We start from the raw sequence: 23,907 nt of genomic DNA on the forward strand, positions 1-23,907 counted from the left end.
CCCAGGACCTATCTGCTGGATGCCTGCTGGAAGCTGACAGTCAGCAACAGCTGACCCTGAGCAGTGCCCAGCGCAAGCTGCAGGCCTCCGGGTCTCCCTGGAGTTCAGGTTCATCAGAGGTGTCCGATGGGGCAGCAGCAGGGCTGGGCGTGAGACCAAGGCCTATGACACCCCAGAGGCCACACACTTAGCCCCGACGTGGCAGAAACGGGGCAGACACCTGCCTGCCCGCCTGCCCACTGAGACAGCTTGGAGGCAAAGCCGTGCTCGGCAGGGGCCTGGGATCTGCAGCCCGCGCTGGGCGTCACACCTTGTCTCCCTGGTACGCGTCCGGCAGCTGCCAATAAAAGGGCTCCTGGCCGAGGTGGGCGAAGTTGCCGAAAGAGAGCTGGGCCCCCTCGGGCGCGGGTTCCACGGTGAAGCCTCCCGTCAGGCGGCTGTTGCGCTGAGGGTTGACCAGGGCAAAGCCTTGGAAGTCGCCAGGAGCAAAGCGGCTGGAGATCTGGCAGGGGAGGGAGGGCCTGTGTCAGCCTGGGTGCCGAGGCAGACATCTTGGTGGGGGTGGGGCAGTTCGCTGAGATGGGGTGCTGGGGGGTGTGAGGGACATCAGAGGGGTACACTGTGAGGTGCTGGCTCCAGTGCCGAGGTGGGTGACAGCCTGGGGATGCTGCTGGGCCATGGCTCTTACCAGGTGGCGCGTGTAGGAGGAGCTGGCGCACTGCTGGGTGACGCCCATGCAGAAGCAGGGCAGGCAGCCGTCAGGGTTGCTGGCACTCAGGTGGAAGTGGTGGGGCCGGCAGTGGCTGCAGGTGAGGCCTTCGACCTGGGCCTGGGCGGATGGATGGGAAGATGGGTGCAGGGACCTTGGTGGGCCGCCCCTGCCCCTAGCGGCCTCTGAGGACAGCTTCCCACACACTTCTGGGTAGCCCCTGCCCCGGTTCCTGTGCCCAGGTCCTGGCTCCCACCAGATCCCAGGCTGGGGGGCAGATGGGCTTGGAAAGGACAGGGTTGGACTGACCTTGCACTGGCACTGGCCAGTGGCATCACACTGGCTGCTGATGCTGCCCTGGGGGTCACAGCCACAGCCTATGGGCTCTGGCACCTGGCCGTCTCCTGGGGGGGGGAGTCACAGCTGGAGACCCAAGCCCACCCCCAAGCCCGCCTGTTCTCGTCACTCTTCCGGTACCCGGCTCAGCACCAACAGGGGGAGCTGATCTGAGGCAGGCACCCCCTTCTCAGCCGTGGGAGGTGGGGGGAGCCTGCTCCCATCCCATCTGACAGATGAAGAAGTAGAGGCTCTAGAAGCGAAGCCACCTGCCCCAGGTCGCAGAGGAACAAAGCCTGTGCCTCACCCCCCACCCTGAGGACACCGGGCAGCCCAAGCACAAAGCCCTCCCTGAGCCCACTCACTCTGGCATGGCTGGCCCTGGCTGGGGTTGCCGTGGTAGCCGGGGGCACACCTGCAAGACAGAAGGCATTGGAGGAAGAGAATCCCGAAGGGGCAGCCATCAGCCCAGGCCCAGGCGGGCCTCCGTGGCCTCACGGCGCTGACGGAGACCCGTCCGCCTCACTTACCCATTTACAGTGGGGAACCACGAGGGAGAAGAGTGGGGTGCGCCAGAGAGTGAGCCTGGTCAGGCCCCGAGCCCAGGGCCTTCAGCAAAACCTGGCCAGGCTTAGGGCTGGAACGCAGGCCTGGGTGTCTGAGGCTGAGCCCCCCATGGAGCCAGCAAGCTGCCTCCGGGACCCACGGATAGTGAGAGGAAGAGGTTCTTGGCTCCCCCATGGGGAATGCGGGCCCCATCCTGTACCCCCTTGCCTCACCTCTCACAGAGCCGCCCGCTGTGGCTGGGGGCGCAGGCGTCGCAGGTGGGGTGGCCGTCAGTATCCAGGAAGCATGTGTGAGCAGCCCTGAGAACACGGGGACAAAACTCCCATCAGAAAGGCAGTCGTGCCCGCTCTCTCCCCCAGCCTCCTTCAGAATGAGGGTTGGGGCCGGTGGGGGTTGGGGGAGGGAGGGGTGTGTGAATACGGGCCTTCTGAGCACCAGCTATGGGCTAGGCCCTGTGCTAGAGTTCCATCCACCTGGCGCTAAGGTGAGGGTGACATCCCCATCTCACAGATGGGTAAGCTGAAGCTCCGAAACCATGTGTATCATATACCAAGTGACACACTGTGGAAGTGGTAAGACAGGAAGGAAGGGGTGTGGGGAGGGGGTGGTGGACATGCTTGGGAAGGGCAGGTATGGGCAGGGCCTGGACGCACTGGCCGGCAGCAGGGGCTCCATAGCACGGGCAAGGCTGGCAGTCCTGTGGTGTCCCCTGCTGGGCATCCCCATAGTATCCCGGCTGGCACTGCTGGCACCGAGGGCCCTCCGTGTGGTGCTGGCAGCCCTGGAGGGACAGAGTGCGGGTTAAGGTTGGGCTCCTGGATGCCACAGAAGCCTGGTGGGGAGGAGGGCGGGCAGGACTCACCTGGCAGGCACCTGTCTCAGGTTCGCAGGCCTCCGAGTGGCCGTGGCAGCTGCAGCGTTCGCAGGTGCCCAGGTAGAGGCCGCTGGGCATGCGTGTGTAGCCTGTGTCGCAGTCCTGGGAGCAGAAAGGGGGATGTGGGAGGGGCTTCCTGGATGGGACCCGTTTGGGACAGTCCTGGACAGTCCCGTGAGTGGCTGGGGCTGTGGAGTGGGCATGGGGAGGTTGGGGGGGGGGGTGAAGCTTGAGAAAGAGGAGGAGCCAGGGAACACCACGAAGGGAGCTGGCTGGACAGGTTAGTGGGGCCCAGCGCTCACCTGGCAGGACGGGCCACGGTACCCAGGTGGACAGGTACACTGCTCCACTTCTAGTGCCGGGTCCTGGCCAGTGTCCTCGGGCACAGCCACGTCCATGCTGACGCCAGACACCCTGAGCACGACAAGACCGCTCTGATTGGGCCCTCGCCAACCCGCACGGTAGGGCCCTTTCTCACCGCATCTCCCAGCGGCCCCTTCCCCACGCTGCGGGGGCCCGGTCCAGGCCCCCAGCTGAGGCCTCCTCCCCCCGCTGCTGCAGGGGTTGTGGCTAAAGGCTCACACGGGCAGCGTTCTCCAAAGGGTCACCTTCCTTGCCAGGGTGAGGTGACCACTGACAGGCTAACACAGGGCGTAGGGCCCGGCCTCACACTAAGACATCTCTGCAGGCTGATTTACGGCCCGGAGCTCCCTGGGGCAGGAGGTGACCGCCAGACCTGAGGCCACTTCCCTGCGCGGCCCCACCCCCTCCTGTGTCCCTCCCTCTTTGGTGAGGCCTCCTTGTGAATCACTTTCACTCCACTACCCGTCTTAGGTTTGCTTCTAGGGAGCCTGATGGAAGATATACCCTGCTTTAATGTCCACTTTACAGATGGGAAAAGTGAGGCTGCAAAAGCCACATAACCTGTCAGTGGCAGGGCTGGTGGTCTGGCTGCCCTGCACAGCACCCCCTGGATTGCAGCCCCCCTCCCTGAGCCCTCTCCCGTCCTCCCGCCCGGATCCCAGACACCTGCTCTCGGCCGGCCGCTGGCTGTAGGATGCCCGGATCAAGAGTGCGTCGATGCCCGCTAGCGCCATCAGTAGGTGCTCCCGTGTGGCTGGCTGCCCGTCAGGCCGCTGCCATGCTTGCTGCCAGGGAGAGAGCCCACGCGCTCAAGGCCTGACCCCTGGGGGGTTGACACCCTGAGGAGGAGGAGGGGACCTGGCTGGGCTCACCTCCCGGAAGGGTATAGTGAAGGAGCTGGGCTGGCCGGGGACAGGTTCCTGGGAGGTGCGATGTTCCAAGGTGATGCTGTTGCCCTGCAGAACCACCAGGGGCTGCCCATGCAGCGGCGGGGAGCCGGGCTGGGGCTGCTGGGTCACTGTGAAACGCAGCTCTCCCCCGTAGGAGGTCACCTGGGACGCAGGGTGGACAGGTGGTTGGGCCCTGCCGTTGCTCCAGCAGAGCGTCTTCTGCACAGAGCTCCCAGGGGACCACGACGCTCCGGCGTCCACGCCTTCGCCTGTGCTCTGGCTGCTGCCTGGGGCACCCAGCCCCTGCCCAGCCCCTGCCCACCTTGTCTCCCCGGAAGCGTGGAGGGAGGCTCCAGAAGTAGGGTCCCGGCAGGAGGCTGTGGAAGGAGGAGAAGAGCAGCTCCCCGGCTGTGGGGGAGGAGATGCCCTCGCTGGTGGTGTGGGTGCCCGCGGCGTTGGTCAGGCTGAACTGCGTGGGCTCCTCGGAGGCCCCCAGCACCTGGGAGGGTGGGACAGGGTCAGGAGAGGCGGCCTATGCAGCCCTGGGCTCCCCGGCCCTGCCCACCTCGTGCAGGTACCTGGGCGCGGCTCCAGGAAGAGCTGGAACACTGGCGACTGACCCCCATGCAGAAGCACTTGAGGCAGCCGTCGGGGTTTCGCGTGCTCAGGTGGAACGAGCCGTCGGCACACTCATTGCACAGCCGCCCCACCACGTTGTTCTGCGGGCACAGAGCTGCGAGCTGCAGGACAGCCCACGGGAGGGGCCGCCTGGAGCTTCCGGCCCGACCCACCCACGGTCTGCACGGGGACCCAAGGCCCAGGGGAGCCACTGCCAGAGCCTGGCACCACTGTCTGAGCAAGAATTCCCGGTTAATAGGAACTTAGGCAACCACTTTGGCTGCAGGGGCAGTCAAATGAACCGGTATTTGAAACACAGCAACTTAACGAAAACAATTAGTGCTACCGTTGATGGAGGGTTCCCCGCCTTGTTCTGGTTCCTGTACAACCGTCACCTCCCTCGACTCCCCTACGTCTCTTGAGAGGCAGGTGATAGCTCCACCCCTCACAGGAGAAGCTGAGGCCCCGGATGTGAACTGATCTGAAGAACAACCCAGCTTGTTCGTCTGCTCTGGGATTTGAGATCAAGGGTGCCCGACTCCAAAATCCGTCCCGTTCCCTTGTCCGCTGACACTCACTCTCCCGCTCACAATGCAGGTGACTGTCCCCCTGGAGCTTGCATTTCCTCATCCCCACATTGGGGGTGTGATGCCTGCATCAGCTAATGCCAGTGTGGCAGGTGACAGAGTGCGGGGAAAGCGAAAGCGACACACAAACACGCACGCATGCACAAGCACGCACACACACACACACGCACTGCTTCTGCAGGGAAGGTCTAGGGCTCGAACTCAGGTCACTGGGCTCCCTAGCCAGGACTCCCTCCCTAGCCAGGTCCCCTCTCCAGCCAGCTGGGCCATGAGTCTCCACCCTGGCCTCCGCCCACTGGCCGAGGCGCCACGGAACGGTGCCCAGCGGCTGGGGCAGTGTGCGTACCTTACACTGGCAGGCCTCCCCGGCGGTCCCCAGGCTGCCTCGCTCATCACAGCGCACAAGCTGCTGGGCTGGGGACACAAAGTGGCAGGGCAGGTGGGAACGGGACACAGTCGGGGCAGTCACAGGGATGGGGTGGGGCGGCCCTCAGAGGATCACGGGGCTCGGGGGGCCACTGGTGGCACTGGGGCGGGTGTCAGGGGGTGGCTGCTGAGGTACTCACTGATGGGCCTGCACTTCCCGCCCGGCTGGATGGGGTTGCCCTCGTATCCGGGGGCACAGCTGGGGGAGACGGGGCTGTCAGTGGCACTTCCCCAGGATGGCCCGCCTGCCCCAGCCCCCACCCACTCTCCCTCACCTCTCACAGCGGCGGCCTGTGTAGCCAGGGGCACACGCGTCACACGTGGCTTGGCCATCCGTGTCCAGGAAGCAAGTGTCCGAGAATCTGTGGGTGTCAAGCAGGCAGGGCGTGGGCAGAGCTGGGGGCCAGGCCTGATGCCCACCCTGGGAACCCAGTGCTGTCTGCACGGACACCATATGCCACGATGCCTGGCGCCAGCTCCCTGCCCAGAGCATGCCCCCAGCCTGTCCCGTTGCCGTGCCTCCCCCGAGCTGGCTCTGACCTGCGGGAGGCATCGATGTATGGGCAAGGGCAGGGCCGGCAGGCAGTGGCCGTGGCCTTGGTCGCGTCCCCAAAGAAGCCGGCCTTGCACTTGTTGCACTGCGGTCCCTCCGTGTTGTGCTGACAGTTCTGCAGGGAGGCAGAGGGAGCGGCTCAGCTTCCGCAGGACAGGACTGGGCTGGACAGCCTGGTGGGCCCCTGAGGCTGCTGGCTCAGGGGACCCGGGAGTCCAACTGTGTCCTCTCACTGCCAGCAGGAGGCTCATCCTCTCCCCAGGGCAGCCAGTCCCACAGATGGGTACAAAGGGCCGCTTCCTATGGACGGAATCCTGCCGCCCTCTTTGACCCACACCCACCAGCCACTCTTGCCCTCTGAACCCACTTCTTTGCCCTTGACGACTCTGCAAGGATTTGGAGAAGTCAGTTCTGCCCTGGCTGGGCCTCCTGTTCTGCCAGGCCCTCAATCCCAGCTCTCTTCGCTGCTTCCAAGAAACACGGCACGGTATCTAGGCCCTTCCGCTTCGGGCTGCCCTGCTAAAGGCCAGGCCACATGCCTCTCCCCAGGCCCAGCCGGACCGGGCGGAGAGGGGACGACCTTCCCTTCCCCGGTAGAGGTCAGGAGAGCCGGCTCAGCCGCCAAGGCAATGTGGAGGCTCGTGCTGAGTACACAGGCACTGGGGGTCTCACCCAGCCCCAGCCAGCATCCAAGAGCCGGCTGGCACCACTCACCAGGCAGTGGCCGTACACAGGGTCACAGGAGCTGGCGTGGCCATTGCAGTTGCAGCCGGAGCAGGTGCCCAGGTAAGGCCCACCGGGTACCCGGGTGAAGTGGGCAGCGCAGCTCTCGCAGGACAAGCCGGAATAGCCGATGGGGCATCTGCGGGGACAGCACCGGGAGAGGGCACTGCAGGAACCGCAGACCCTGCTGGGTGCGCTCCGTCCCTGCAGCGCCCCGGCGGGGTCAGGCACCTGCACTCCTCCACGCTGTGTGCGCGGCCGTGGCTGGTGGCATAGGTCACGGTGGTGTCCATGCTGATGTCGCTCAGCCCCACGCTGGCCATCTTGGCGTTGTACACGGTCTGGATGAGCACGGCCTCCAGGCTCTGCAGCACCTGCAGCATCTCCGCCCGCTGCACTGGCCGTCCAGACTCATGGACCCAGTGCTCCTGGGTGCGGATGGAGCGAGGGGGTCACGGGTCAGCACCTCCCCGGCCTGCAGCCGCTCCCCCCATCCCCAGCTCTAAGGACCCAGGTGCCACCTACCTCAGAGAGCTGGACCTGGCGCTGGTTCAGGGCGCCGGGTTGGGTGGGTGTGTGGCCTCGGGAGAGCAGGCGATACCCAGCGCCCACGAGGATGACGTCTGGCCGCTGCACCGGCTCTAGCATGCCACGTGCCAGGTCATAGCGCACCTTGTAGCGCAGGGAGCCGCCATAGGAGTCCACCTGGCCGGGAGAGGGCTGATCAGGGCAGCCAGGGCACACCTGAGCCCCCTGGGTACACCTGAGCCCCCTGGGCCAGCCATGGACAGATGTGCAGTCTTCTGGCTCCTCCCTCATTTAGCCTACCTGTGCCTGAACCCCAGCTAGGCACAGGGGAGCCAAGATGGCTGACTCAGGCTCTGCTGCTCGGGTGCTCAGGCCATAGCAGGTAGAACAAAGCTATGCAACAGGTGGCCAGGGAGGCCAGGGCCAGGGGCACTGAACTTAGCCCAGGTTTGGGGTAGTGGTCAAGGAAGGCTTCCTGGAGGAGGGGATGCCGGTTCTTTCCAAAGGCTGAGTTTTTCCCCTGCCAAGAGTGTCAGGCAGGGGTCCTGCTATGAATGAATGAGCCCCATGGGCTGCACTGGGACACAACAGCACCTTTTTCCCAGATCTGTTTCTGAGGGAGGGGTCAAGCAGGTTCTGAGCATGAAAGGAGGGATACGGCCCCCCCACCCTGCCCCCGCTTCCTGGGGGGCAGCAGCTCGGCCCCTCACTTTGTTGCCCAGGAACTGCTCGGGCAGAGCCCAGAAGGAGTCGTGGACGAGGAAGCGACGGGACAGGTCGACCAGCTGGAACTCCTGCAGGGTGGTGTCGACGTGCAGCTGGGTGGAGGACAGGGGCGGCATGCCGGGCTGCGCGGGCATCGTCACGTTCACACCTGGGGGTGGCACAGGGGCGGGCTGAGGGTGCAGGAGGCGCAGTAACCCGCCGAGGCGGGCAGCTCTGGGGACACTGCGGTCTCCCCGTAGCGAGGACAAAGCGAAGTTTCTTTTCCTGTCCAGAGTCCTGCAGCAGCATTGCCTGAAGCATGCTCTGGGGAAAGCGAAGGCCAGGACGCGACGGCCAGGAGCAGAGTCAGAGGCAGGCCCAGGGGACTCTGCCGTGGGACTTCTCAGGGCCTTTGCTTGCTAAGCGATGCATGGACCTCAGGGGCTGGAAAAGCCCCGAGTGGGCAGTGGAGAGCTCCACCATGCTCCAGACGGTGAGCCCAGGCAAGGGCCTCAGTTTCCCTATCTATAAAATGGAATAAATACTGGCTTGCCTCATAGAGTTATACTGACAAAATTATAGCCCAAAGCCAGGCATTTGGTGTAGCAGTTAAAGTGCAGCTCGGGATGCCCACATCCCACATCAGAGAGCCTGGGTTCGAGTTCTGGCTCCTCTCTGGGGTTCTTGCTAACGCACGTCCTGGGAGGCATCAGGTGGTGACTCAAGACTTGGGTCCCTGTCACCCATGTGGGAGACCTGGCTCCTGACTTTGGCCTGGCCCAGGTCCAGGTGTTATGGGCGAGAGAACCAGTGGATTGGAGATCTCGATTTCTTTCTTTAGAATAAATAGAATAGATGAAAAAAATTAAAAGTTAGTTTTTATTACTGCTGTTGCTATGACGGGTCATCTGGTCTACCCCTCTCCTAGCTACACGCACGCGAGCACACACACACACACACACACAGGTATTCCCTGAGCAGGATCCGCCAACAAAACTTTCTGCGATGATGGATTTGCTCTGAATCTGCGTTCTCACACAGCATCCTCTAGCCACACGTGGCTATTAACACTGGATGTGGGTGACAGGATCCGAACGTGGACAGCCACACGTGGCTGGTGACTACCACACTGGCCAGTGTAGTGCTAGGCGATGGGGAGCTCAGTACCTCCACAGGCAGCACCTCCCAGCTTGGGACAGGTGTGAATTCTAGAAAGTTCTTCCTTACAGAGTTCATGTCTGTTTTGTATCCCCTGCAACCCTGCAGAGACGCCCAGGCCCTCATCCGTGGCAGGGGCATGAGAGCCTACAAATCCAAGCATCGCTCCCGCCTCCCGGCCTGCTGGGGTCGCCCTCAGGCGCCCTCCACACACAGGCCACCTGCTTGCCCTGGAATCCTCACCCAGCCTGATCATCCAGATTCCATCAGGGGCCCGGGTTCCGGCTCGCTGCCTCTCAACAGCTGGGTGACCCTGGCGAGGCCTCACGACCTCTCGGACTCGGAGTTGTCATCTTAACACTGCAGACAGAGCCCTGACCTCGCCAAGCTCATCAGCCACGCGGGGCTTGCGTGTGACTCGGGCCAGCCCTGCAAACACGCTGGGGACAATGGCCAGAGGGACCCAAGCTTGACACTGCTCTCTCTCAAGTTCCTCGAACAGCAAAGGGCAGAGCCGGGTAGCCAGGGTCCGGGTCTCCCTACCTCCAGGGCAGGGAGCCAGGGAGCTGAGGGACTGTGTGGGGGCTGGGAGTGAGCCCAAGCCCACCTGATCCTGGCTCATGCGCCCAGCCGCTCTGCCACTGTGCCTCTGGGAGCTGGGGAGACTGAGTCCGGCTGCCGTGTCTGCACTCCCCCGGGACTGCCGTGGAGCCGTGGAGTTCCCACGGCTGGACGTGCTAGCCCACTGCATTCCTCTGTGCTAGCGGCAGAGCCGATGCGAGCGCTGCACGGCCAGCGATGGGAGCGCAGCGCGGCAGCAGCAACACCGACCCCGATGCAAGCGGCTGCGTCACTGATGCGTGGGCTCGCCACGGTGTGCTTTTTCTCGTTCTTCAGGGGCGTACTGCTCCTTACAGAAACCAGGGTTTCTGCAGGACACAGCACCGTGTTTCCCTGGCAGTGGAGTCCCCTGCCTCGCACCTGCTGACTGTGAACAGCACTGAGACCCACGCCACGCAGATCCGTGCCTGTGCACCCTGGGGTTCACACAGTGGCAAAGCCACCTGACCACGCACTGCTCACATGCAGGCCCCAAGACGCTACACGGCTTGCCCGGAGTCAGACAGCCAAGATGTGGGAGCCTGGGCTCTCACGTGGCGGGCACTGGGGCCCCTCTGTCTCTCAGGACATGGACAAGATGATGACCTCAGCAAAGACCACCGGATGCCCACTCTGGACCAGGCGCTGTTCTGAGTGGTTCACCCAGTAAAGCCTTCCAACAGCTTAGGAGGCAGTCGCTAATTCATCCCCATCTTATAAATGAGAAAACTGAGCCACAAGACAGTGAATGATTTGACCCAAGGGCATGCGGGCAGTAACTGTCAGAGCCAGGATCCGAACCAGGAATCTGGCTCCGCAGCCCTGGAAGGGGCCAAAGGTCAAGAATGCATTTGGCTTTCCCTAAAATTGTTTTCCCCTGAAATACTCCTCTTCTTCCAGGGCTCAGTATTTCTCCAGCAACTGTGTGTCCATGCAGTACATATCCCTGTACCTGCCCCAGGAGGCCACCAGGGAGCCTGGCGCTGCCCCCGCCACCTCCCCTGGTGCCCACCTGCCCACTGGCCCGCGTGCCAGGCAACGCACCCTTGAAGTCGCCAGGCTGGTCAAAGCGCAGGTGGATCTGGTCACGGAAGCGGCGGCTGCTCTGGCACATGTTGGTGACCCCGAAGCAGAAGCAGGGCAGGCAGGAGGCGCTGGGCTCCAGGTAGAAGTGCCCGTCGGGGCAGGGGCCTGCTGGGCAGCAGGGGAGGGCGGTTATGGCTGGCCACCAGCAGGAGGCCCAGCCCTGCACCCAGGGCCCATCCTGCCCCCGGTCCCCGGCCCGTACCTCGCTGCGGGATGAGCTCAAGGACACCATCAGGAATGCCGAACACCATGCCCCGGGCGTTCATGGCCTCACAGGTGTAAGCACCCTGGTCTGACTCCTTCACATCGCGGATGATCAGGGTGCCACGGCCGCCCTCGCTGGTCATTGTCACTCTGGTGGGCCCCAAGACGGTGAGGAGGTGGGGTCCTGGCTGCTGCCCCACCCCCCTTCCCACCCACCGCCTGGGCCCCGTCGCACCTGGGGTGAGAGGGGATGTGACCCCAGTTGAGCCTCCAGTTGATGATAGGGGTGGGGACCCCAATGGCCACGCAAGTGAAGGTCACTGTCTGGCCCCGCGAAGCCTGGATCGACTCCTGGGGAGGGGTCACCACCTGCGGGGGCACTGGGGAGACCAGGGCTGGGGTGAAGGGTCTGAGGGGCCAAGGGAGGGGTTGGGGGGGGGAAGCTCCTAGGAGCCAGGCAGGTGAAGGGTGGGGGCTGTGGACAGAAGCACCTGGCACCCAGCGCAGGGGCAGGGCCCGCATCCCCCCCCCCCCCCCCCGCGCCCTGCTCACTGCAGCCAAACTCGTCGCTGCGGTCGGGGCAGTCGCTCTCCTCGTCACAGTGGAAGCTGGCTGGGATGCAAGTACTGGTGGACACGCAGCGGAACTGGGTGGGGCCACACACCTCCTCGGGACGCTTGACAGCTAGGGGACAGAGCCACGTGGTGTGGGCACCGGGGGCACCCCTGCAGGGAGGCCCAGCCCATTCCTGAGCCCAGCAGTCCACCCAACGTCCCAGGTCCCTCTCTCATCCTGCCCACGGTGCCACCCCAGTGTGACCCACGTCTGCCAAGGAACAGCTCCTCCCATCACCCTGCCCCCAGCACTCACGCCCCGCCCCCTGCCTCCCCTGAAACAGTTCTGCCTGGCATGGTACAGTCCCAGCCACAGTGTCCCTTAGTCCCAGAGTCACGAGTGTCGCCTCATGTGTGCACATGGGCCCCATGGAAGGTTCGGCCACAGGGCGGTACCTCCGGACACCAGGGACCCTGCACTGGGGATCCTGTTCTTTCTGTAGGACTGGCACGTGAGGGGCCTGCCCCATCAGCTCCTCCTGTGGGGCTCAACGCTTGGCGCCCCACTCACGGGCCCAAGGGTGGCACTGGACCCCAGGCAGCCGCATCTCTACCAGTCAGAGGCCCGGAGCCCATCTGGCTCTGCGGCTGGGCCCCTGCTAGGCAGCTCCAGTAGCTGGGGATGAGCATTCTTCTTGGACAGACAGCTCGAGAGAGAGCACACATGGAGACACACAGAAGAGGCAGGGGAGCTCGCCATGCAGAGGGCCAGCCCAGAGGAGCCACAGGGCCTCTGTCCCAACGCCTGGAGAAACCTGAGGCATTGCGCTTGCTAGTCTGGTGCTGTTAATGAGGCCCTGGCCTGCCCTGGCCTCTTCTCCGGCAGAGGCCTCTGTGCGACCAAAGCCCTCGATTACTTTGTCTCTCCCAAGGGGCTGGCGTCGTCAGGCAAGCTTAGAGCCACAAGAAGGGCGTCACCAGCAACCTGCCTCTCTCCAGTGCTTGCTGTGGGGCAGGGAGGGTGGAGGCAAGGAGAAGCCAGACCAGCCCCCAGCAGCCATGTCCACAGGGAAATGGTTTGAACATCCCCAGGGTTGGACCGACGAGCCGGGGCTTCGCCTCCCAGGACAGCACGCGGGACGCTACATGTGGCCTCTGACTCTCCAGCCTCCTTCACCAAGGTGACTGTCATGGCACCCCAAGGATGGACTGGATGGCTGGGGGAAATGGATGTTGGGCAATCGATGCGTGGATGGTTAGGTAGATGCACGGGAGGGTGGGAAGGGGGAGGGATGGACACTAGGTGGGTAGAGGAAGAGGTGGGTGGACAGGCGACGGATGGATGGATGACTGGGTGGGTGAAAGGTGAAGGATGGATAGACAGGTAGTGAAACGCATGGAGAGATGGATGGGAGGGGGAATGTGGAGCCGAAGTGTGGACAGCGGGATGAAAGCTGGGTAGACAGGCAATGGATGCACGGGTGGGTGGGTGGATGGGTGGGTAGTTGGATGGGTAGATACTGGATGGATATATGGGTGGGTGGATGGATGGGTAGATGTTGGATGGATATAGGGATGGGTGGGTGGATGGGTGGGTGTGTGGGTGGGTGGATGGGTGGATGCATGGGTGGGTGGATGGATGGGTAGATACTGGATGGATATATGGGTGGGTGGATGGATGGGTAGATACTGGATGGATATATGGGTGGGTGGATGGATGGGTAGATACTGGATGGATATATGGGTGGGTGGGTGGATGGGTGGGCGAGGGGACAGATGGGTGGGAGAGAAGGATGCTGTGATGAAGGGTGGCTGGCTGGGTGACTGAATGGGTGACTGGTCTGACAGACCGATGAAGAAGTGAGCACATGGAGAACAATCACTCAGAGCCAGTGTCACGGTTCCACGCTGTGGTTTGAATGTGTCCTCCGAAGGTCAAGGTTGGACACTTCAGGCAACAGGTTGAGAGGTGGGGCCCGTAAGAGGGGAGTAGGTCCTCAGGGCTCTGCCTCGGGAATGGGCTGATGCGGTTACTGGGGAAGGGGGTTTGTGGACAAAGGATGAATTTGATTCCCTTCCTGCTCCCTTGAGAGCTCTCTGCCGTGGCAGGTGCAGCAAGGGGGCTGTCTCCAGGTGTGGCCTTGAGACCGTGAGCCGAGTGAACGTCTGCTGTGTGCAAGTCTCCCGGGACAAGCGCTCCATGAGAGCAGCACACCGCGGACGGAGCCTTGGCCTCGCGCCTGCCTCCTTCTGGCACTGCAAGCCACCTTCGTCATTCACCTGAGCCCACACAAACATACAGACAGAGAAATGCAATGAGGAGACATGGGCCACGGCAGTACAGCCACGCTCGGCCTACAGTCATGCTGCTCCCTACAAAGGCCAGCTCGGAGCGAGAGTCTGGTCAGAGACACCTCGGCCCTGGTCTCTGGGCCTTCCCCGCTCAGCCGGAGAGGGGCCGATGCACCTGCCTGAGAAGGGGTGGGGCGGGGCACCGGCCGGACCCACGGACACTCACGGCAGTCGGCCTCGTCGGTGCGGTCCTCGCAGTCAAAGTCACCATCGCAGCGCCACAGCTTGAGGGCACAGTGCCCGTTTCCGCAGGGGAACTCATTGGGCTCACAGGGCGGCGTGGGGCCTGGTGGATGGGGCAGGGTCAGTGGCGGCCCTGCCCTGGCCAGTGCCTGATTGCCTGCACCCCCCGCCAGCCCCGGCCGGCGCTCACCGCAGTCCAGCTCGTCGCTGCCGTCCGTGCAGTCTTCCTGCCCATCACAGACGTAGTCTTTGGGGATGCAGTGCCCGCTGTGGCATGCAGCCTCGTGGGGCCCACAGGGCTCAGGCCTGCCTGGACTGGGGAACAGAGGCTGGGGAATGGCCATGTCTGGTGGCCGCCGTGTGGCGACCTCTGGCTGGGGCGGGAAAGACGGTGTCTCCAAAAAGGGCTGCGTGGTGCTGAGCGCTGGGATCAGTTCCTCTGTGGATGGAACACAGGGGACCCTTAGCAGGAGGGGCGGCTCCTCAGTCCTCGCGCCAAGTCCACAGGTCCTCCCTGCACCCCCAAGAGAACGCCCTGCAGCCCTGACCGTGACGTCACCACGCTCGGCCTGCTTCCCCTGACTCCTCCACCTGTGCCCCAGCCTCACGGCCCAGGACTAACTCTGAGCCCTGGGTGAAGAACCCTGACCCCGCCCTGGTGTCCACAGGCCACGTGTGCCCCCAGACAGCCCCTCACCGCAGTTGAGCTCATCCGACATGTCCCTGCAGTCGGGCCGCCGGTCACAGCGATACTCCAGGGCTATGCACTCGTTGTGGCTGTGGCAGGCAAACTCAGCCTCGGTGCAGACCCTCGGGATCTGGGGCACTGCGGAGGTGAGAGGAGTCAGAGGGGGCAGGCGGGGGGTGGACAGCACAGGCAGTGCACGGCGGCGAGGGGGCCACTGTGGCAGACACGGTGAGCACTTGGTGGGCACATCCACAGCACGCACAGGACGTGAGACACATGGCGGTGGCCTTGGAGGTCCCTTACAGGGACGCACACACAGCAGACATGCCACACGTATGCAGCCACCACACCACACACATGCAGGCCACAGCCTGGCCCAGCGAGGAGGGAGGAGGGAGCGAGAGGGCAGCTGCGGGCCGGGCCCAGCCATCTGGCCTTGTCCTCCCTCCGTCCCTGAACTTCTCAACGTCCCCAGCCGGGCCCAGGCTGGGCTTACACTCTCACCTGACGTCACTGTGACCCCCACGGCGGCCGGAGGGGACGGGGGGGTCTGTGCTGCAAAGGAAGGTGCGGTCAGCAGCCGACCCGCCTGGGCCAGGCCCATGCCGCCATCCCCAGGCAGGAAGACTCATTGCAAAGTGGGAGTAGACTTGGGCTTGGGGATGTTCGAAGAGCAAGCCTGAGTGTTGGGTGCGGTCACTGAGGCCTTAGGTGCAGAACAAGGTGGGTGTTTTCTGACCGGGCTGAATCGTGGCAAAATTGAGCTTTGTTCGGAGGCAGGGATGGTGACTTGTGGGAGCCTTCCCAGGGAGAGGAGAGTGAGATGGAGAGGGGGCCGGAGAGCCAGAGCCCGTAAGGGATGCGCTGAGACTGTGTGGCCCAAAGAGGAAGCGACTCCGGAGCAGGAGGAGAGACCCGGGCCCGCTCAGCTCAGCGTGCAGAGGCCAGGCTTTTGCGTCTCACAGCTCTGTGCCCTTGGGCACGTTTCCGACGCTCTCTAAGCCTGTTTCTCGTCTCATCTCATCTTGGGTCCTGGCAAGACTGGCCCCACCAGGGTCTAGCTGCAATTCTGGCTTTCCCGTTGTAGGCCTCTGTGGATCGGGATAAGCCACGGGATAAGTCTCTGCTCTCTGAGACGGGAGGAGGAGAGCTCGCTTCCTTAGAATCGTGGAGACGTAAGGGCCTCCGCGGAATGCCTGGTGCAGTGGGTGCTCAGCACCCCACGGCAGAGTACTACTAAGTGCACAGTGTTCTGGACTTGAAGGCTCTGGGTGTGTGCGGGAGGGAGGCATCACTAGTGTCCACAGGCAGAGTGCAGGCGTCGGGCCCAACAGGGGCCAGGCAGGGCGGGCAGCCTGCGCTCTGCACAGAGACCCACAGGGCCGCCCTGAGAGGTAGGGAGTGCCCGGTCCCCAGTGGTGGGAAAGCCCACGCAGGGAGAGCAGGGCAGAGACCTTGAAAGTCTCAGAGGTTGGAGGTGGTGGCCCCAGGCCCCAGGTCAGGCTTACCGGTGCCCAGGCGTCGGAACTGAAACCCCTGGGGGGACGTGACGTAGGAGGCGATGGCGCCGCCGGAGACGACCCTCTGCAGCACGTCCTGAATCTGGGCGCCGTCCGCATTGCCTTCCGAGCCCACGTCCAGCTCCACAAAGACCCAGCCGTCCAGCTCCCTGCCGATGGGGATGGGCGCGGGGAGGCTGAGGACCACGCCTGAGGCAGGTCCTGTTCGCGGAGCTGGGCAACGAGGGGCCCAGTTCTCCCCGCCCCGGTTCCCCAATTTCCACCGATGGCCACTCGTCCCCGCAGGCCCCGCCTGCCTGCCCTCGGTGCCCAGGGGGACCCTTCTCACTTGATGAACACCACGCTGACCACCTGGTCTCCAGGAATCTTCGCGTACTCCATCTCCAGCTGGGGAGGAACACAGCAGCCATCAGCCCCCAGACGTCTTCCCGCCGCCCCCAGCCCTGCCCGGCCACACTGAGGGTGCTCCCCGTCCTCACCTTGTCCACCACGGCATCGGACACCTCCCGGAACTCCCTGGAGCCTGCATCCTCCAGCCGAGGGCTGTACTCGATGGAGTGGGTAAAATTCACCAGGGCCCGGAAGTACACTGTGCAAAAAGGCGGGGTCACCATGAGGGCTCAGCCTGGCCTGCGGGGGCCTCAGGCAGCTGGACCAATGGGTGGACAAGGTGGGGGATGGGCTGCCACGTGCCCACAGCTGCGCCCAGTCCTGCCTAGAGGAACTCAGACCACAGTGGCCCTGGAAGGCTTGTCCACAGGTCCAAGTTGAAGCCCCAGTTTGAGTGACAGGGACAAGTCATGATGCAGAAGAGGAAACTGGCAGCTCAGGAGGATGGACAAGGAGGGGAGGCTTCCAGAGGGGCTGCCAAGCACAGGGATTACCCCCGGCTTCCCTGGCCAGTGTCTTCTCATCTCCCCACTCCGCCCAGCCATCATCTCCTCCAAGAAGACGGCCTGGATTGGCTCCTCCTCTGGGCAACCACAGCACTCTGCTTCCCCAGGAGGGCACCTCTTGTGCCGCCTTGCATAGATCCTGCTGGGTCACGCGGGGGTCACGCGGGTCCCAGCAGCACTCGAGGGCTGGCGTGGGCCCCGGCCTCGCCTCTCCAAGTTTCTGTTTCCTGGCTTCTGTCACACTGGGCTGCCACGCACACGCACGCACCTCCCTCTGCTCAGACGCAGCCCTGCCACCCTCCTCCCTCCACCACACACAACGGCCTGGATGAATGCTTGGCCCACGTTCACGCCTGTGTCCCCATGCCTGCAGAGCGCCTCCCAGCAGGTGCCTTGTAAGTGAGGGCTGAACAAACCTGATGTGCACATACAACTATTGCAACTATTGTTTCTTAAGCACCTGCTATACACAAAGATGATTTCAAAGTGTTTATGAGCTCATACATGGGTTTCACTTTTGTTTTTCATGATTTATCTTATTCAAAAGGCAAAGTGACAGAGAGGGAGGGACAGAGATCTTCTAATCCAAGGGTTCACTTCTCAAGTGGCCACAATGGCCAAGGCAGGGCCAGGGAGAAGCCAGGAACCAGGCCCCCACCCGGGTCTCCCAAGTGCACCAGCGACAGGGCTCCAAGAGCCTGGGCCATCTTTGGCTGCCCTCTCAAGAGCATAAGCAGGGAACTGGACAGGAGTGGAGCAGCTGGGACTCAAACCGGTGCTCCAATGTGGGATGCCGGCACAGCAGGCAGCAGCTTAACCCACCGCATCACACGCTGGCTCCTCACGTGTGTTATAAATACTAATTAAATCAAGTAGCCGATGCGTTCTAGGTGGAGGTACTTCGAGTCTGTGCAAAATGGAATTACACTTGATCTTAGCCAAAAGACTGAGAAGTGATGGGAAATGGAATCAAAAGAGAGGCATGTTTTGGTGCAAAAGACTCTCGAAATCCATGCATACAAGCAGTCTTCAAAAAGCTAATAGAGGCTGGCGCCGTGGCTCACTAGGCTAATCCTCCGCCTTGCAGCGCCAGCACACCGGGTTCTAGTCCCAGTCAGGGCGCCGGATTCTATCCCGGTTGCCCCTCTTCCAGGCCAGCTCTTTGCTATGGCCCGGGAGTGCAGTGGAGGATGGCCCAAGTGCTTGGGCCCTGCACCCCATGGGAGACCAGGAGAAGCACCTGGCTCCTGCCATCGGAACAGCGCGGTGCGCCGGCCGCAGCGCGCCAGCCGTGGCGGCCATTGGAGGGTGAACCTGCGGCAAAAGGAAGACCTTTCTCTCTGTCTCTCTCTCTCACTGCCCATTCTGCCTGTCAAAAAAAAAAAAAAAAAACTAATAGAAAATGAATGCTGGGGCCGGCGCTGTGGCACAGCAGGTTAACGCCCTGGCCTGAAGCGCCGGCATCCCATATGGGCACTGGTTTGAGACCTGATGCTCTACTTCCTATCCAGTTCTCTGCTATGACCTGGGAAAGCAGAAAATGGCCCAAATCCTTGGGCCCCTGTACCCATGTGGGAGACCCAGAAGAAGCTCCTGGCTCCTGGCTTCTGATTGGTGCAGCTCTGGCCATTGCGGCCAATTGGGGAGTGAACCATAGGATGGAAGACACCTTTCTCTCTTTCTCTGCCTCTCCTCTCTGTAACTCTGATTTGCAAATAAATAAATGAATTAAAAAAAAAAAAAGCGCAGCCTCTGGGAGTGGGTGTTTGGCACAGCGGTTAAGATGCCTGCGCTCCATACATGAGTGCCAGGGTTCAAGTCCTGGCTGTTGCCCTGATTCAGCTTCCCGCTGATGCATAACCCGGGAACAGCAGGTGACAGCTCAAGGGCTTGCTTGGGTCCCTGCCACCCACATGGGAGGCACCCAGATTGAGTTCTGGACTCCTGGGCACTTGGGGAGTGAACCCGTGGATGGGATCTCTCTATCTTTCAAATAAATAAATTAGGGGGACAAAAACCCTCAAAAACTCAACCTCTGCAGCCAAGTTGCATTCACAGCCCTGTGACCTTGGGCAGGCACTGGACTTCCCTGAGCCCCATTTCTGCATCTGTAAAATGAGGCTGCTGGAGCGGGGGCTGTGGCGCAGCAGGTGAAGCCGCCACCGTGCTCTCAGTGCGCCAGTCTGAGTCCTGGACACGCTGCTTTTTTTTTTTTTTTTAAGATTTATTTATTTATTTGAAAGTCAGAGTTACACAGAGAGAGGGGAGGGAGGGAGGAAGAGAGAGAGAGAGAGAGAGAGAGAGAGAGAGAGAGAGAGATCTTCTATCTGCTGGTTAACTCTCTAATTGGCTGCAACAGTTGGAGCTGGGCCATTCCGAAGCCAGGAGCCAGGAGCTTCCTCCAGGTCTCCCACACGGGTGCAGGGCCCCAAGGACTTGGGCCATCTTCTACTGCTTTCCCAGGCCATAGCAGAGAGCTGGACTGGAAGTGGAGCAGCAGGGATATGAACCGGTGCCCATTGGGATGCCGGCACTGCAGGCGGCGGCTTTACCTGCTACGCCACAATGCCAGCTCCCAAGCTGCTTCTGATCCAACACCCTGAAAATGTGCACCCTGGGAGGCAGCAAAGGGTGGCCCAAGTACTGGGCCCCTGCACCCATGTAGGAGACCAGGATGAAGTTCCTGGCTCCTGGTTTCGGCTTTGGGGAGTGTATCAGCAGATGGAAGATCTCTCTCTGAGTCTCTCCCTCTCTGCAGTTCTGCCTTTCAAATATAAATAAATCTTTGTAAAAAAAAAAAAAAAGAAAAGAAAAGCAATGCGAATAGTCATGCCCACCCCAGGGGCTGCTGTGAGGACTAAACACGCCTACAGATGGCAAGAGCTTGCAATGGTGCCTGGGGCACGGCAGGAGTTTCCGGTCGGCTGTCGTTACAATCACTGCTCTTTATGACAAACTGGAGAATGCACCTGGCTTTATTTCCTCCCATCTGAGAAGAGCATTCACTCTTCTAACAAATCTATATCGAGGTCCTGTGTTATGTCAGGTATGCCCACGGGGCAGGGGATTCAGCCATGAACTCCGCGAACCAACACTTCCATCCCCACGGAGACCACAATCCAGGGACAGGAAACAGGAAAGAGAGCGCATCACCAAGGCACACACAGACCGAGGCAAAAAGACTGGGGGGTGGGGGGCGGTGCTGCGGCGTAGCAGGTAAAGTCGCCGCCTGCAGTGCCGGCATCCCATATGGGCGCTGGTTTGAGTCCTGGCTGCTCCACTTCCGATCCAGCTCTCTGCTGTGGCCTGGGAAAGCAGTAGAAGATGGCCCAAGTGCTTGGGCCCTTGTACCCACGTGGGAGACCCAGAAAGAAGCTCCTGGCTTCGGATGGGGCGCAGCTCCGGCCATTGGGGCCAAATGGGGAGTGAACCAGCGGATGGAAGACTTCTCTCTGCCTCTCCTCTCTCTCTGCCTTTCCTTCTCTCTCTCTCTGCCTCTCCTTCTCTGTATAACTCTGACTTTCAAGTAAATAAATAAATCTTTAAAAATAAAAAAGACATGGGGGCTGGGGACAGGGCCTGCTATGCCTAGGGGGAGTCTACCATTTTCTGCTGGGGGGCCAGCGAGGGCTTCTCTTCCGAGATGTCTGAAGGAAGAGAATGAGCCACAGGAAGTGTCTGGGAGAACATTCCAGGTAGTGGTTACAGGAAGTGCAAAGGCCCCGAGGCAGGCATGGGCTCAGTGAATACAGAGACGGCCAGCGCTAGGTCAGGGAGTAGCACTGGCTGGGCTGACCACCAGACTTGTTCTTCTTTGACTTTTCTCTCTGTCTATCAGGTCTACAGGGGCACACGCCCTGGGGCCAGGACCCTGGCCCCCTCTGCAGGCCTGGGGGAGAGGCTGGGACTCCCCCACAGAGAGAGGGTGCTTGCAAGGGCAGCGCTGTTTGCTCTAACCCACGGGGACCAGGCTGGGCTGGGCGCTTGGGTGCTGGGCAGGATCTGCTCTGTGGGCTAGGGTGTGGGGACCATGAGCTTGGCCACAGAGGCCCCTTGTGAGCCAGCACAGAGGCCCATTGAGAGCACCCCCACCCCGGCCTCTGGCCTCAGCCCACGGCCCAGTTCGGGCGAGGAGGCCGGGCCTCTGCTTAGGAATGTGTCCACTCTGGGGGAGGGGGCTGGAGGGCCATAAAGCCCTTTTTTAGTAGGGCCTGGGAAGGGTGGGACCCTCTCACTGGACTCCACCCCTCCCTGCTCTCTGACCAGGGCCACAGCAGACAAGTCCCTCCCACCTCCCGCCCCAACCTCGAGCTGCTCCCGGTGGGTGGGTGGAAGGTGAGGCCAGGCTGCGTGAGGCCCTCCGGCACTGGCCCTGGCCAGTTCTGCCCCTCCTAACGCTCCCTGGCCCCTATCTGAAGAGCTCCTGTGGGCCAAAGGCTAGGAGGGAGGCCCCGGAGCTGTCTTGCACCTCAGGAGTGGTGGTGGGGCACATACCCTGACCACCCCAGTCCCCCGGCAGGCTCCCCGCTATGTCCACTGCTACTCAAGAAACCCCCCCCCCCCAACACACACACATACCCTCTGGGCCCTGAAATCCAGTCCTGGCCCCCCAGGGTCCCTTGGGAGGCTTAGACCCAGGAGGCTCTGAGACAGGTATGAGCCACCTCCGGACGCCCGGGCCTTGTTCCCGAGGCGCTGCCGCACCCCTCCCCGCCCTGCCAGCACCCGAGAACAGCAGGCCACAGGCCACTGCACGCACATCCTTGAGCCCACATGGGGCCCGGCTGAGTCCCGGGCAGGGGAAGGGCCTGGACCCGGACTCTGCGGGGCGGAGCCCTGAGTGTGCAGTGTGGTTCACGGCGAAGTGCAGGTTGGGGGAAGGATGGAGAGTGAGGAGGAGGCAGGGAGGCCCGGCCCAGGCCTGGGTCCCTTACTGAGGGAGGCCAGCGTCAGGCTCAAGACCATCACAGCAGCCATGCAAGGGTGGCCCTGGGGTGACCCTGAGCCTGCAGAGTGGAGACTGAGGGAAGGTCGCAGTGACTGAGACAGCAAAGGAGACGGAGGGGACCAGAGAGACAGAGACAGAGAACTGGCAGTGTGTGTGTGTGTGTGTGTGAGGGTGGGAGGCAGAGAGAAAAGGCAAGACAGAGGCAGAGCCAAGGACAGAGGGGGACAGTGGCAAGGGTGGCAGCCACCGAGGGAGGAGGAGGACGGAGGGGAGCAGAGGGCAGGTGCAGAGCAGCAAATGGGCAGCCCACGGCAGGGCAGGAAGGAGGAGTTGGGCACAGGTGCCAGAGCAGGACAGACCAAGTGTGACAGACAGAGGCAGACACTGGGAAGGGGTCCTGGGGTGGGAGAGGAGAGCCAGGGCCAGTCAGGGAGGGGTGGTGACACACAGGCAGGGCTGGGACAGAAGCCTGAGGGAAGAGGAGAGGGGAAAGGCCACCTCCGGGGCCAGATCCCAGGGTCTGGGGTGGGGCCTAGGCAAGGGCAAGGCTGCACATGAGGGCCTGGGAATTGGGGAGACACACCTGCTGCCTTCTAGGACGCACAGCCTGGCTGCTGGGCCTGCCCCACAGGGCTGCTGGCAGTGCCAGGGTTTGGGCCCAGGAGGTCTAAGGTCCCAGCTCTTCCCACAGATCAGTCCCAAGAGTAGAGAAGGCACCGGCTCTGGTCTTGGGTCTTTTTAGCTGCTGTCCCCTCTGCCCCAACTCCGGCCTCCCCTGCCCTGTCAGCTACTTCTTGGCGAAGGCAGGTGGATAAGCAAGGACCACATTGAGTGTGCAGCCCCACAGGAGGGGCTATAGCTGTTTCCACATGGATGGAGTGGGGCAGACCAGGACCTCAGCAGGCAGACCTGGCTTGGCAAGCAGCAGCTCCCTAGCTGCCTCAGTGTAGACCATTCTGGGACGTGGCGTGTAGAACTGAGCCCCAACCAGCTCCCAGGCCTGCCATGGCCCTGCAGAGACCGGAGGTCACAGTCAGGACGAGGCTGTCCCAGGGCCAGCACTCCTGCCTGCACTGGCCTGTTAGTATGCCACCCTCAGGCAGGTGGATGTCCCGATACGTCCACTGAAGGGAGATGAACTCTGAAGAGGCATAGGCCATACTGTGGAGCTACCCGGGGGTTGGTCTGAGCCCAGCCCCTGTTCCATTCTTGGCCCTGATCCCCCAGTGTCCCGGACACTGACTCACAAAGCGGGCAGTGGGGACAATAGAGCTGCCAGGCCTTGAACTTGGTAGTTCCTTCTCTACCCAGACTCTTGGGGTGGGAGGCTGGTAGAGGCCTGACTCCCTTCCTTCCCCCGCTGGAACCTGCCCTAAGGCAGGGTTCCCTCCCAAGTCCACAGTGAGGCTTGTGTGGCCCCCGGCCAGCACCCTTGGCCTGCCTGATTGTTCTGCTCCACAGGGACCTTTGGCTCTGACCCCTCTCCGGGGGCTCCCCAGCTCTGTAGCAGCCCCCTCCCCCCCAGGCAAGGCTCTGGGGAGATCAACATAGCTGAGAACCTGGGGAGGCACAGAGTTTGCTTAGGAATTTGGGTGGCTGGCTTCCATCCCCATCAGAACCGACTTATCCTGCCCCCCATCCTGAGCTCTTCCCACCCGTGCAGGCACCTGCTGATCGTCCCACACACCTGTCACTCAGCTGGTAAGAGAGCAGCCCCACTTCTCCTCACAGCACACCCCCAGGGCCGGCTCCAGGAGCCCCCAAGACCCTCGGCCCGGGAGAGGGGGGGCCTCTATGGTTGGGAGGGGCAGGATGGGGACCTGCGGTATGCCCTCAGCA

General features: G+C 62.4%; 1 protein-coding gene across 6 annotated transcripts in view; it reads right to left on the reverse strand.

Moving 5' to 3' along the window:
• The window catches only part of HSPG2 (heparan sulfate proteoglycan 2), a 100,259-nt gene that overhangs the window by 39,474 nt on the left and 36,878 nt on the right, over positions 1-23,907 (reverse strand). For 3 of the 6 annotated variants that reach the window (XM_062190586.1, XM_062190585.1, XM_062190584.1), the window contains exons 4-34: positions 16,704-16,813; positions 16,553-16,611; positions 16,213-16,373; positions 15,209-15,259; positions 14,714-14,842; positions 14,207-14,455; positions 14,000-14,119; positions 11,480-11,611; positions 11,163-11,307; positions 10,926-11,077; positions 10,682-10,828; positions 7,885-8,048; positions 7,172-7,351; positions 6,878-7,074; positions 6,638-6,785; positions 5,911-6,038; positions 5,646-5,732; positions 5,511-5,569; positions 5,291-5,358; positions 4,318-4,458; positions 4,062-4,238; positions 3,722-3,901; positions 3,516-3,634; positions 2,789-2,900; positions 2,475-2,588; positions 2,266-2,393; positions 1,825-1,911; positions 1,411-1,460; positions 1,019-1,113; positions 689-829; positions 311-502 (exon numbers count right to left, since the gene is read on the reverse strand). In XM_062190586.1, coding sequence (XP_062046570.1) covers positions 311-502; positions 689-829; positions 1,019-1,113; positions 1,411-1,460; positions 1,825-1,911; positions 2,266-2,393; positions 2,475-2,588; positions 2,789-2,900; positions 3,516-3,634; positions 3,722-3,901; positions 4,062-4,238; positions 4,318-4,458; positions 5,291-5,358; positions 5,511-5,569; positions 5,646-5,732; positions 5,911-6,038; positions 6,638-6,785; positions 6,878-7,074; positions 7,172-7,351; positions 7,885-8,048; positions 10,682-10,828; positions 10,926-11,077; positions 11,163-11,307; positions 11,480-11,611; positions 14,000-14,119; positions 14,207-14,455; positions 14,714-14,842; positions 15,209-15,259; positions 16,213-16,373; positions 16,553-16,611; positions 16,704-16,813 — 4,022 coding nt within the window. The remainder of the gene's footprint in view (positions 1-310; positions 503-688; positions 830-1,018; positions 1,114-1,410; positions 1,461-1,824; positions 1,912-2,265; positions 2,394-2,474; positions 2,589-2,788; positions 2,901-3,515; positions 3,635-3,721; positions 3,902-4,061; positions 4,239-4,317; positions 4,459-5,290; positions 5,359-5,510; positions 5,570-5,645; positions 5,733-5,910; positions 6,039-6,637; positions 6,786-6,877; positions 7,075-7,171; positions 7,352-7,884; positions 8,049-10,681; positions 10,829-10,925; positions 11,078-11,162; positions 11,308-11,479; positions 11,612-13,999; positions 14,120-14,206; positions 14,456-14,713; positions 14,843-15,208; positions 15,260-16,212; positions 16,374-16,552; positions 16,612-16,703; positions 16,814-23,907) is intronic. The other 3 variants (XM_062190589.1, XM_062190588.1, XM_062190587.1) reach the window with 1 other exon arrangement.

The sequence above is a fragment of the Lepus europaeus genome, chromosome 5 (genome assembly GCF_033115175.1).
Source record: "Lepus europaeus isolate LE1 chromosome 5, mLepTim1.pri, whole genome shotgun sequence".
Taxonomy (NCBI): domain Eukaryota; kingdom Metazoa; phylum Chordata; class Mammalia; order Lagomorpha; family Leporidae; genus Lepus; species Lepus europaeus.